Source organism: Camelus ferus, chromosome 16, assembly GCF_009834535.1.
Source record: "Camelus ferus isolate YT-003-E chromosome 16, BCGSAC_Cfer_1.0, whole genome shotgun sequence".
Taxonomy (NCBI): Eukaryota; Metazoa; Chordata; class Mammalia; order Artiodactyla; family Camelidae; genus Camelus; species Camelus ferus.
Genome location: NC_045711.1, coordinates 2,418,640 through 2,431,235, shown reverse-complemented (window position 1 = coordinate 2,431,235; position 12,596 = coordinate 2,418,640). Strand labels below are relative to the sequence as shown.

At 44.1% G+C, this 12,596-nt stretch overlaps 1 protein-coding gene across 10 annotated transcripts in view; it reads right to left on the bottom strand.

Annotated features, from left to right (window-relative positions):
* Positions 1-630: 630 nt before the first annotated feature.
* The window catches only part of SYNRG (synergin gamma), a 78,732-nt gene continuing 66,766 nt past the window's right edge, over positions 631-12,596 (bottom strand). For 6 of the 10 annotated variants that reach the window (XM_032498285.1, XM_032498291.1, XM_032498289.1 and 3 more), the window contains 3 exons: positions 4,309-4,419; positions 3,938-3,973; positions 631-2,926 (listed from right to left, as the gene is read on the bottom strand). In XM_032498285.1, the coding sequence (XP_032354176.1) occupies positions 2,795-2,926; positions 3,938-3,973; positions 4,309-4,419 (279 nt within the window). In that variant the 3' untranslated portion in view covers positions 631-2,794. Of the gene's footprint in view, positions 2,927-3,937; positions 3,974-4,308; positions 4,420-5,871; positions 12,408-12,596 lie in introns of those variants that run through there. The other 4 variants (XM_032498287.1, XM_032498294.1, XM_032498288.1 and 1 more) reach the window with 3 other exon arrangements.

Sequence of the window (12,596 nt, the reverse complement as noted above, 5' to 3'; positions counted from 1 at the left end):
TTTCCGTAACTTAAAGGCCCTACAATCTTTCCAAAGCTTAAGAACACACTAGTCAGGGGAGGGGATAGCTCAGTGGTAGGGTGCGTGCTTAGCACATACGAGGTTCTGGGTTCAATCCCCAGTACCTCCATTAAATAAACAATTAATAAACCTAATTACTACCCTCCTCAAAAAAACTAAAAAAAAAAAACCCAAAAAAAAGAGTCATGAAACCAAAGGCAAATAGAAGGCATCTGTAAATAAACAAAAATTACGTGTATGCACACAAAATACATTAAAAAATTTAAAATACGCAACCTATATGGAGTGCTAACTGGTAGCCACAGAAAAAATAAAGCATGGATAATATCCTAATATACCCTGTGCCTCTTCTACCTCAAGCATGTCCAGACAAAAATTATACACTAAGCCACAAAAAAAACCAAAGGTAAAATACAGTACCAAGAAAGTGCTTATTAATTGGCACTCAGCAGCGGGGTGAAGCAGCCCGCACAGCACGCTGCGGAAGTACGTAACCTTGGTTACTGTTTCCAAGGACACTGGGCTCCTGGCTAACAAGAGCTGGGGTGAAGCTGAAAGCAATGTTGAGTCATTTTCATAAACCTGCATAAAGAAAGAAAATCAATGCAGTGGTATTCCAATTGCCTAAGTCTTTATTGGTGGATCTAATAAAACATTTTCACCACGAATCAGATACTGCAAGTAGTGAATATTTTTTCTAGCAAAGGCTGTTTGCTGATGCCAGCTGTACCTTCCCCTTGTACCGCCCAGGGAGTGCCTAACCCTGTCATACTTGGTAAGGTCAGCAGTGATTAGACTTAGGAATCTTATCTGAGGCATTCTGGAATATATCTAGAAATGGGAACCAATCTAGTTAACAGGTGTGCATACTTTTAAAAATGTCACTGATACGGACCACTGTGACAGAACAGTCCATGTGGCGTTTCCCAAAAATGTCTCTGCAGTATAAATTCTGTCAAACTGGGACGCTTTTCTGTCACAAAGGTGGAATGCACAAGACCGATTAGAAAGCTGCTTGAATTCTGGTGCCAGGTTGAAACCCTAGGTCCTGATCAGGCTGACAGGGAGCACAGAGGCCTCAGGCAAAGCCTGCTGGAAACCGGCCCACGCTGCCGTTACTAACACCCACCAGCCCTGTGGGGCCGAGGCCCTGAAGGTGACGATTCAGAGACCGTGGTCTCAGGCATTACTCGCCAGAGATGGTATCGTCTGAAGCAAATGAGAAAAACAGAGTTACCTCATCAGCACTTCCCTGTGCCTTCTGGCGCCCAGCAGGGCAAAGCAGAAGCCTCAATAGCTCTTTAATGACAATGTTCTCTACCTTTCTTGGAGAGGACTGAAGGAAAAGGCGTAAAATGGAACAAAAGAGAATTTCTTCAAGTTTTGTCCTGAGAAGGGAAAATGATCTAGTTAATTATGTAAAGCAGCAACTGCAGGGACAAAACCAACCTTCCCAGTTTACAAAGAAAAACGAAGTCTGGGTCAGAGAGCTTAAGCCACAGACCAAGTGAAACACACAAGATTCAAAATCCCTTCATAAAGCCCATAATTAACAATTCAGAGAAGTGTCCTAGACGGGCATGTTCTTCACAGGAATAACGCAGTCCTTAACCACTGGGCTTTTCCCCCCGAATTTATACATTCAATTTAAGTGGCAAAGAAAATACCCTAAACCAGACAGCATGAGCCTTTTCCTTCTAAAATCCGGGGCTGTTTTTGAACAACTTGCTGCCACTGCTTCTAAGTGATGTGCCTCCACCACAGACACACATCCTGCTTTTTCTCCTTGCTTGGCTGGGAGCTCCACCTTCTAACCCAGATTTAATTTTCAGGTCTTTCACAGAGATACTGCAATACTGGCCCCTGGGCAGTCATTTCTGGAAGTCTGGCCAGAGGCCTCTGCAAAGAGATTTCACTCAGCTGCCCTTCCAAATCTCATCTGAGAAAAATACCACGTTCACAGTCTGTGTGTGAGGTAAACCAAGGCTTTCAGTGAAGGCTAGCGGAACGATATTTATCCTGATACACCACGATCCGGGCCTCTGTCAAACATTCTTCTCCACTGCAAAGTTTCAGGCATGTTTTGAGAAAGTCTTCTTGAAAGTTGACAGTCTTGGAAGTGAATGAATGGAGTAGCTACCGGGTTCAGTTGGGAGTCAAGTTAGTCAGTCTGCCCTCACCCACCTGCCATTGTCCAATGGAGAGAAGCAGAGTTTCTTCTATGAAAGAATATCAATTTAATCACAATTTCCCATTTTTATTCACTTCAGATATTAACAAACTAAGTGTGGATAAATGCTCTCTCCTTCACAGGACAGGAAGTGTTCCGGACAGAAACAGACACTGGCTCAAACCATTCTAACCAACTCCAGTCCTACAATAATTATTTATTTTTCTCCAAATGTCAATTCTTCACAGTTTCAATACCACAGCAGCAAATTATTCCTTAAAGGAAATTGTGGTCCATATTTTAAAACACCTTAGGAGGACTAGCGATAAGGTGGCAAACTTGTGGCGACACATGCAGTGTGGGTGGGGCACCTCGACCTCAGATCCCACAGACCGGCAATGGGAACCTGGGGACAAAGGCCGTCCGTAGGACTGCCTGGGAGCTTGGCAGGACTCCCCTTACCTCTTGAGGACTTTTTCATGGAGGTGGGTGGAGGTTAACTCAGTAGCACTCGCATTCTGTCTCTTGGTCCCTGTCACCCCAAGGGGGTGTGACGGAAAAAAGACCCCAGCTGGTACTTCACGGAAGAGCTTTCAGGAGATTTCAGAGCAAATCAGGCAGGATGAGGCCAGGAGGTTTTGGTTCAACACAGTTGATCCAGAAGTTGGCACAGCTGGCGTGATACTGGTGTCCTCCATATGCCAGCTTGAAACTGTCTGTCTCCGAGTTGAACGCCTGCCGGAAATAAACAGACACGCGGGGCGAGTCAGGCTTCCTCTGCGGCCGGGAGCTGCCAGCAGCCAGCACGGACCCCCTCCTGGTCTCAGAGGCTGAGGCCAAACTGGCACACACACACAAAAGCCGAGCAGGTGGCTCCAGGAATTCAAGCGAGAAACTTTCTCGCTGCTAATTAAAGGCATAACAAAATCTTTACTGTTAAACCCAGTTTCAGCAAAAGGAGGCCAAATCTTTCCTAGAAAAGACAGGCCGATGCTGTGGGGGTTGGCAGGGGTCATGACGGGGGAACTAAAATAGAAGGGCTGTGGATGATTTTTCTCTCTCTTTGTGAGGAAGGGAGCCCTTCCCTGAAGCTGGCATCGGACTGTAACATGTAATTCCTTAAATTTCTGAGGCTAACCAGTCTTATCATGAAAGAAAACAAAAGATTAAAAAAACCCTGAAGGTCTAAAAGACACTGGGTGCTAATAACTGAATCGTAAAGTCCATAGGTATAAGATTTGTTAAAAAAAAAAAAGACATGAAACACATGAGAATTATTTCCACATGAGTAATGCTTATAGGGGAAGTTACCGCCAACCAGTCCAAACTTCAGTCACTTCTGGGGGTGTTTTCCACAGTACTACAAGCAAGCAAATAAATAAAACTCTAAAACCCAACTGATTGGGTTTTGTCTGCTAACAGCCAAATCCTGAAGCTCTCTGCTGTCATTCTGTGTGTCACTACAACTTCGTCTTCCAGAAGTTGCTCACTCTGTTATCCTGTGTCCATCACAGAGAAAAGCCGCCACAACACCAGAAGCCAATTGTGAGAGACGAGCATGCAGACAAGACAGAAGTGGATCCACACAGACACGTTAGTTGATTGAATCAAGCACTATGGGGACAAAAATGATTCAGCAAAGAGTCATGGTTGGGACAGCTCAGGATGGCAGTGGCACCACTGAATTTGCCTTCCACACTCAAAATTAAGATGGAGACGCTAAGATAATGTGTAACTGGTTCATACTTTTTTAGGATGTTCTTCTGCAGGCTTCTCTTCTTTCTGAAATAATGTTGAAACCATAAGGTCAACAGAATTCCCAGAACCAGACCTCTTGCCTCCAAACAAGTCCTTGCAGGTGGAACCTTTTCCCTTCACCACCCACTGCACAGGTGCCGCAGGCACCATGCAAACAAGCCCATTCCTCAGAAAAGGGTGAACCATCCATCCCCTCAGCAGCTTCCCCTACTGCCCTTTTGAAAGAAGGTATCTGCTCTTGTGCTCAGATTTCAGAGCTTTATAAACTCCCCACCACTGGTCATGGACCCTGCAGTGAAGTGGGCTGGGGCCTGGGGGGAGGGAAGCTCTTTGCCACAGGAGGAAGGCGGGTGACTTACCCGGCTCCTGGAGTCCACATTTAAAAGGCACACCCCGCAAGCAAGTTCTTGAGCATTTTTAATCCCAGGCCGTAGCATACAGGAGGAAAAATCCAGTGAATTTTCATCAGGCTGTGAGAACAAGACAAATGGGTAAGAACCCAGCAACTCCAGATGCTGCTGGCTTCACCCCCAATCCCTTGTCCCAGTAAGTCCAGCCGTGACTTCAGTAAACTCTCGAACACCACCAGTATAATTATTCAGTTTCCCAAACGTTTACTGAGTACTTGCTGTATTCCAGCTGCTACGGATGTTAGGATGAGGGAAAAATGGTCCCTGTCCTCTGAGAACTCAGTCCAGGGTGAGGGCGAGGCGGGTCTCAGGCAACACGGTGCCACGAGAGCCACACGAGGGAAGTCCCGAGAGCCAGAGCAAAGGCAGAGAGGGTGGGCACTGACCCCGACCCCAGGGGAAGGAGCCCGATGGCAGAGAAGGCTTCCTGTAACTTAAGAACCTCCGGCTGAGTCCTGCTGGGGATGTGCCAGGTGAGGGGATGGAGGCACGAAGGAGGGAAGGCGGGGTGTTTCTTCTGCGCAGAACAAGCAGTGCAGGCAAGGGCCCCTACGCAGATCAGGTCTGGGAAGAAGTCCAGGGTGCCAGGAGCCAAGCTCACGGAAGGAGGTAGGAGGTGAGACTGGAGCACGAAGGCCTCGGGAGGAGTATGTGGGGCGGAGGCTTTATCCAGGGAAGCCCTTCACGGTCTTCATTGGAGGATGACGGATCAGGTCTGTACTGTGGACAGACCCCTCTGGCTGCAGAAAGGCAGTGAGTTGGGGGTGAAAGTCCTCAAGGTACAGGCCTCCGTCACAAGGCCGCTGTAGCGATCCAGGGGGCAGACACTGAAGGTCAGAACGAAGGGAGCAGCAGTGGGGAGGGCAGGAGAATCGACAGTCCTGGGGGGGGGGGGTGTCTGTGAGATGCGCGAGGAGTGGGGTGGACTGGGCTTCCGGGAGGATTCACCCTGACGGGGCAGGTGAGGGAGAACAAGTCTGTGCGGAGACGGAGCAGGGGAGCCCGGTGTGGTTCAAGCTGCCCTGGAGCTGCCTGTGGGACAGCTAGGTTCTGATGTGACAGGCAGAGGGCCATACAGGCCCGGTGCTCAACAGTGAGAGGTGTGGACGTTATTTGCTAGAGAGAGTAAACATAACAACAGCTAACAGGTCAAGTCCTCACCTGTGCTAAGCACCACACTAAGCTCTTCACATGCATCATTTAATTTATTCCTCACAACCAATTTATGCAGAATGTGTAGCCCAATGATTAAAAGCTCAATGATATTTGTAACAGCCAAGACATGGAAACAACCTAAATGTCCACTGACAGATGACTGGATAAAGAAGTTGTGGTATATTTATACAATGGAATACTATTCAGCCATAAAAATAATAAAATAATGCCATCTGGAGCAACATGGATGGACCTGAAGATCGTAATTCTAAGTGAAGCCAGAAAGAGAAAGAAAGATACCATATGATATCACTCATATGTAGAACCTAAAAAAAAAAAAGTGAACTTATTTACAAAACGAAAAAGAATATGAAAACAAATATACGTATTTTGACTAAAACATTACGCTGTACACCATAAATTGATGCAACATTGTAAACTGTGCTTAAAAATAAAGCCCGGTGATTGACAGCTGTTAATTTCTTAAAGTTAACATGTACATGATACAATCTTGTAATTTCCTGCATATTCATCCAAGAGAAATGAAAACATGTTAACAGAAGTCTTTGTACAAGAAGTGTTCACAGCAGCTCTGTTCATATTATCTAAAACTGGAAACAGCATCCATCTGTAAATAAGTGGATTAAAAAATCATAGTATATTAATACAATGGAATATTACTCAGTGAGAAAAGGGATCAACCTGATATACACAAGATAAATTTTTAAAACATGCTAAGTAAACGAAGCTGACACAAGAACATACATACCACGTAATTTCATGTATGTTAAGTTGTAGAACAGGCAAATCTATGGTGACAGCAAGCTACACAAAATGGATCCATGGTTGTTTTTGGAATCAGATCAGGGGACTGACTGGGAAGCAGCAAAATGGAACTTTAGGGGGTGATGAAAACACCACATGTTGATGGGGTGTGGGTTACATGGTGGTATGCATTTGTCAAAACTGACCCAACTATACTGGACTGTTATACGACTATTTAAGATCTGTGCATTTCACTGTATATAAGTTGTCCCTCAATTAAGAAAAACATTTGAATAACAAAGCAAAACAAAAACAACCAAAAGAACGAGCCAAAAAAAAACAAAAAAAAAACAGATTTTGGATTCTTAAGGTGAAAAAAGACATACCTAACCTGATTTTCCTTACGTGTGCCCTAGAGCAGAGTTTCTCAAACTTGGCACCACTGACATTTTAAGCTGCACAGTTCTTTGTTGAAGGGCCTGTTGTCCGCATTGTAGGATATTCTGAGGCTCCCTGGCCAATTTGGGGGCAAAGTTGCTCCCCTCCCCCACCATTAAGAACTGACTTTCCAAAAAGTTAAAAGTATGCACACACATACATATACACACATACACATATATATACAAACCCACATACATAAGTTTACTATAAATTTTACTGTGCAGCACACAATTTACAAATAAAATATACAGTCATCTTTACTGCAAATTCCATTCAGTCGCTTGTTCTTCCTTTGATTTTTGCCCAACTCTTAGATCCACAGTCACGCTGTCCCTGCTTTCCTAAAGGAGTGTTAATTTTGACGTGAATGATGTTTTCAAGTGAAGGACTAAGGCCAGAGTGAAACTACACAGACAGATTTCAGAACTTCACTCATCTGTCAAATACATGAGTGACTGCTTTGCTGGATCAGATAATAGTTCTTGAATACTGGAGAATCTTTCCTCAACTTTTTGTTCTATTCACAATATAATGGCTACAAACAGCATACTTTTAAGTTTAATGTGCATTATTAACATTTTCTCTGTCATCCTAAGGCTAGATAATCAACAAAACAAGTCGAGCCCGGCTTTGTAGTGTTTGTTGATTTCCATGGTCTAAAAACTGCCACCATGGTTGATTTCGAACTACCAATGTGATGTCACTGGACACGAGTTAGAGAGAGACGCCTGCAGCACCACCATGTAGTATTTCCACGTATGGACAGAGTAGACCAGGGTGACCAGCTTTCCTGGTTTGTACAAAACTGTTCCCGTGTTAGCGCTAAGGAAATGCCTCGGTCCTGAGCAAATCGGGACAGGTGATTGTCCTAGGACAGACATCAATAGCCTCAATTGCTAAGGACTGAACAGGTGGGAAAGGAAGTAAAGATGGAACGGAGTATATAGGACAGTAAAAGGGTCAACTGTCCTGTGCTGAGAGCCAAAAACAAGAGCAGTGTAAGGCAAGTGTAAGAAAGTTCTAGAGATACCAAGTTGGGCACAGAAAGATGGCAGAGTTTATGACTGCCCAGGCACTGCAGTGTGATGTGATAACACAGTCCAGTGTGATTATGCAGGTGGGTGTCTTAAGTGGAAAGGAGACCAGGGTCTTGTATAAAGACAGCCAAGGACCTGGGAGCCTGGCGTGTTGGCTGGTTTTTCCTCGTGAATACTATGGTGACCAGCATGATGGCAAACTCCTGCCAAAGTGATAGTTACGTATTCTATAGTTACTTTAAGCTGAACCACTGAGGAGTTACAATACTGTCCCTGTATTTGCAAAACTGTTATTATCCTTCCCCGGGTTGGGGTTGAAGGCTTCTCCTTAGAAAAAAGTGTAGATTACATATGCTATTTCCCCATGCCTTACTAATTTGAAATAATAAATCACTTGCTAGGCTCCACAAACCTCTCTTAAACCAACCTGGGCTGAATCCATTCAGATCACACTTTTCAAAGAAGAAAAAGGGAGGTGGATGTTTCAACTGGGTGAAAGATGGCTGTGATCTAGGTGAATCTACATGGCCTTAGCCAAGACAGAGGGTTTTTTTGTTTTGTTTTGTTTTTCCCCCAGTGCAATGATGGCCATTTGGTCAAATCTGGAAGCCAGTGGCACACTATAGTTTGCTGTCCAATTCTGTCCCTTGTAAAATGGTAACAATTTCACTTGCCCCCCCCACTTCTCCCTCAGTGGGTGTTAGGACCCTCACAGATATATAAAAAGTGCTCTGGAAAGGATAAAATACTCTAAATAATTATCACAATTATTCACTTTGACAAATAAAATCTAACAAGCTTTTTGAAGAGTTTAAAAACATAGTAGCATGTCTGTAATCTACATTATAGACATTTACCATGTTACTGAATAAGGACTATTTGAGAAATAATTAGAATCTGGAGAAACTGAATCTTGAAATCAACCAAGTTAGTAAAAACTCTTGAATACCTATTTACCAAAGGAATAAAAGAAGCAAACGAAAAGGTCATGTTGTAATCTCCAGTAAAAATCATAAGGCTCTGAACAACTTACCCTGTAGTCAAATTAATCTTTCAAATGACAAAATTAACCTTTATAAATGCACTTCTATTTGGGGGATTACTGTAGTACACATTAACAGTGTGACACCAATCAAATGGCCCTAATTCTAGAAGAAGGTATGCCCTCCACAGGCCACCTTAAATAGGGTATCGCCTACTTTCACTGGCAAGTATGTCACACATTTAGTAAAGATAAAAAAGTTCTATTATCCGTGACCTGCGTACGCTGACAAGTCTCAGAGTCAGACTGGGATACGAAATCCTGAATCTTTAGCCAATGATAAGCTACTTACACGGCATCCAAGACAATCATTACTAAGGAAGAAGAGTCTGGTAGTAATTAGTGTTCTTCACCAACAGCCCTCCTCTCCTCCTTCCAGACAAGCAGCAGGATGGGCCTCCCCTGTCCCTCTCAATCAGGCACGGCTGAGAAACTTGCCATGCTGTGACAGCCTGGGAGGGTAAGTCATATGTCACTTCTGGAAGGAAGCACTTAAGACCAATGTACTATTTGTCACGTCCCCTTGATCCTCCCGTGCTGACCAACCATGTTCCACACAGTGGAGGCTCTGTCAACCCAGGCCCCTGAGTAAGAAGGACACGGCACGGAGACCCTCCGACTTGAGATGGCGATGCACCAGGAGCTAGAAATAAAGCTTTGCTGTTTTGCACTGCTGAGAAGGAGGGGAGGGTGGTATTTGTCACCACAGCATAACCTAACCTGACTGATACAGAGTGATCTAGACACAGGTCCCCCAGGCAATTCTATACCTTTGGTTTTGGTTACAATGTAACCACTCCTGGTTACTTTTTTTTTTTTTTTGTAATTTTTCCTATTGCTGCTGTAACAAATTAGCACAAATTTAGTGGCTTAAAACAAGATAAATTTATTCTCTTACAGTTCGGGACGTCACAAGTCTAAGGTGGGTTGGCAGCACTGCGTTCCTTATGGAAATTCTAGGGAAGAGTCTGCTTCTTTGCCTTTTCCAGTTTCTGGAGACTGCCTGCACACTTCTTGGATCATGGTTCCATCTTCAAAGCCAAGAGTGGGGCATCGGCCAACCTTTGCTTCTCTGCTTCGACTGTCGCATTGCTCTTTCTCCTCTTCCTCTCCTGCCTTCCTCTTCTAAGGACCCCTGCCATGACTCTGGGCCCACTCAGATAATCCAGAATAAGTTTCCCATCCGGAAACCCTTAACTTCATCACATCTGCCAAGTCCCTTTTACCATATGAGGTACAGCGTTCAGGGGCTCTCAGGACCAGGACGTGGACATCTCTGGGGGGAGGGCATTATTCTGTCGACCATATCCACCTACCACACCCACCTTCTGTCAACTCTAGACAGCCGCGCAGAGACGTGATGAAGACCCTGGCTCAAGTGCTGTGTAGACTGACAAGATGACTAAAATGCTCTCATTATTAAAAATAAACGGTTCTCCTGATATGCCAGAGCAATAAGAAGTAAGTAGCCTGAAATTCACTGCTTATTTCACACTGAAAGGAAGGAAAGAATGATTATACTGAGGGTAACAGTGAAATCACAGAGCCTGCATGATTTCCAAATGACTACAGGTCAAGAGAAAAACACTCCTCGCTCTTCTGGTAGATTTTATATGGCAAAAGTGGGTTCATTCTGTTTTTCAGGACTGAGTCTTTGTTACCAACCCATAGAACTTCAACCCACAACCATGAGATAAAACCTTAAGATAACAATTCACTTAAATCACTAAAATAGGTGATTTTTAGCTCTTGAGAGAAAACAGTTCCTTCAGTCTGTGCCCAGAGGAGAGACGCTTTTTACCACAAGAGGGAGTTTCAGTCCACGGATAAATGGAACATCAAAGGGAAAGAGAAACGTAGAACTTCGCTGGTGTAACTTCCCCTTAAAGAAATACTAAGATTTGGAGGTTACGACCGTGTACTCTGCTCTCCTTAGCTCAAGCATCACTGCTGCATCCTGGAACGTCTTCTCTGGAGAAAAGTAACGCAGCCTCCTTTTGATGGGAATAGTTTCAGGGAGTCTTCGTGGGAAGACACAAGTCATTTTTTAGCACCTTGGAAGCTGGGACTAACACAATAGGAAGAATGGATTTTTAAACAATGATCTGCATTCAAATCCCAGATTTGTCAGTTTCAGGCAAGTTTCAACTTCTCTGAGCCCCAATTTCTGCACTTGTACAAATGGGGATCACATTACTGACCCTGTGGGATTGTCGCCAGGATTAAATGAGAGGAAGGTAAAGCATACAGCACAGAGTTCTCGGTGCAAACAGTAACCATCAGTGGAACTGGAATCAAAGAGGCTGACTGTGGCAATTCAGTTCATTAAGTAACTTTAAATTCTACCTACGATGAAGCAATGGGGAAAAAAGTTAAAAGCTGCCTATACAACCTCAGTCATGCCTCCCTCCCTCGTGACGGTTTCTCTGCTTTGAGGCTCTAATAAAGAGTCCTTGGAGTTTGTATAGTTTCGTTCCAAATGAATTAAACTACACAGATGCTGGTTTGTGTCCATTTACACCTATTTTTTAAAGTAAAGCTTCTTCAAGACAAGTCTCACCTTACACTTCCTCTGTAAAATGCTATTTTTCGTGCAGTGGGCTGTTCAAGTAAGTTTTATAGATTGAGGACCTACCAGTTATCAACAGGACATAACACGGTATAATAACGAAAAATAGCTGAGTTGAGAATGATTATTTCCCTGTCACAGCTAACCTGGTGAAAAAAGCAATTATAATGTGAAGAGCATGGGTAACTGGAGAAATAAATACTCAGTGGTGTTCATGTACAATTTGTACTGTCGAGTGGCAGACACCTACCCTCACCTGGTGTCTAAAAAGTCAGGGAAAATCACTCTAGCATCTAGACGTGGTGCTAGAAATGGATGTTCCTAACAGGAGCCTGAAGGAGGGGGCACGAACGCCTGGCCACTCTTCCTGTTCACCCAGTTTGCCATGCGGAGGGAGGGATTCAGAACCACTGCGAGTGAGAGGACGACACCCCCAGGTTAGATGGGTGACCGAACCCAGAAGGCTTTCTTTGAAATCACAGAATCAAATCCTATGACTTCTTTAAAAAGGTCTGAGCAAAACTAATCTTTAGTGTGAAAAAATCAGAACACAGATTATCTCTAAGTAGGGCGATGGGGCAAGGAGCTTAAGGAAAGCTTCTGGGATGATGGGCTCTTCTGTATCTTGATAGGGGCCTGGGTTATATAGGGCATGCATCTGTCAAAACCACTCAGTGGTATAATTAAGATTTTTGCATTTTACTGTATGTATCTTTTACAAAAAAAGAAAAAAGAAAAGAAAGGCCCAGAGGGTCAGAGTCTAGAAGGCAAGCCTTTCTGAGCAAGGTGTACAAGGATGAACCTGGCTCCCACCTCACCCACTGACAGCAGCTCCCTCAAAGCAGTAATCCAGGCCCAGATTCTCCCCACTTATCTTCGGACCTAAAAGCACTAATACATACCTGGTTAACACGCCTGGTCTTTTGTGGAAACTTTGAGGAGTTCACAGGCAAAGGAAGATGCTCTGCAATCACAGACATTTTTCTAACAGCACCAGAGGAGACGAGATGGGTTTGTATTTGAGGGTCTGTATAGAAATCTAGTTTTCAAAGTGTTAATTACAGTAAGAAACTGATTGCCACCCAAAACAAAGAGCCTTAACATCCAAGTGGAGAAGGGGAATCTTTTAAGCTACTCTACAGTCTGGGGATATAAACGGGAAAAAATGCACACAAAAGAACTTGACTGTTTATATCAAGTTATTGTCAAGACAGACTCCTGCTGTTTC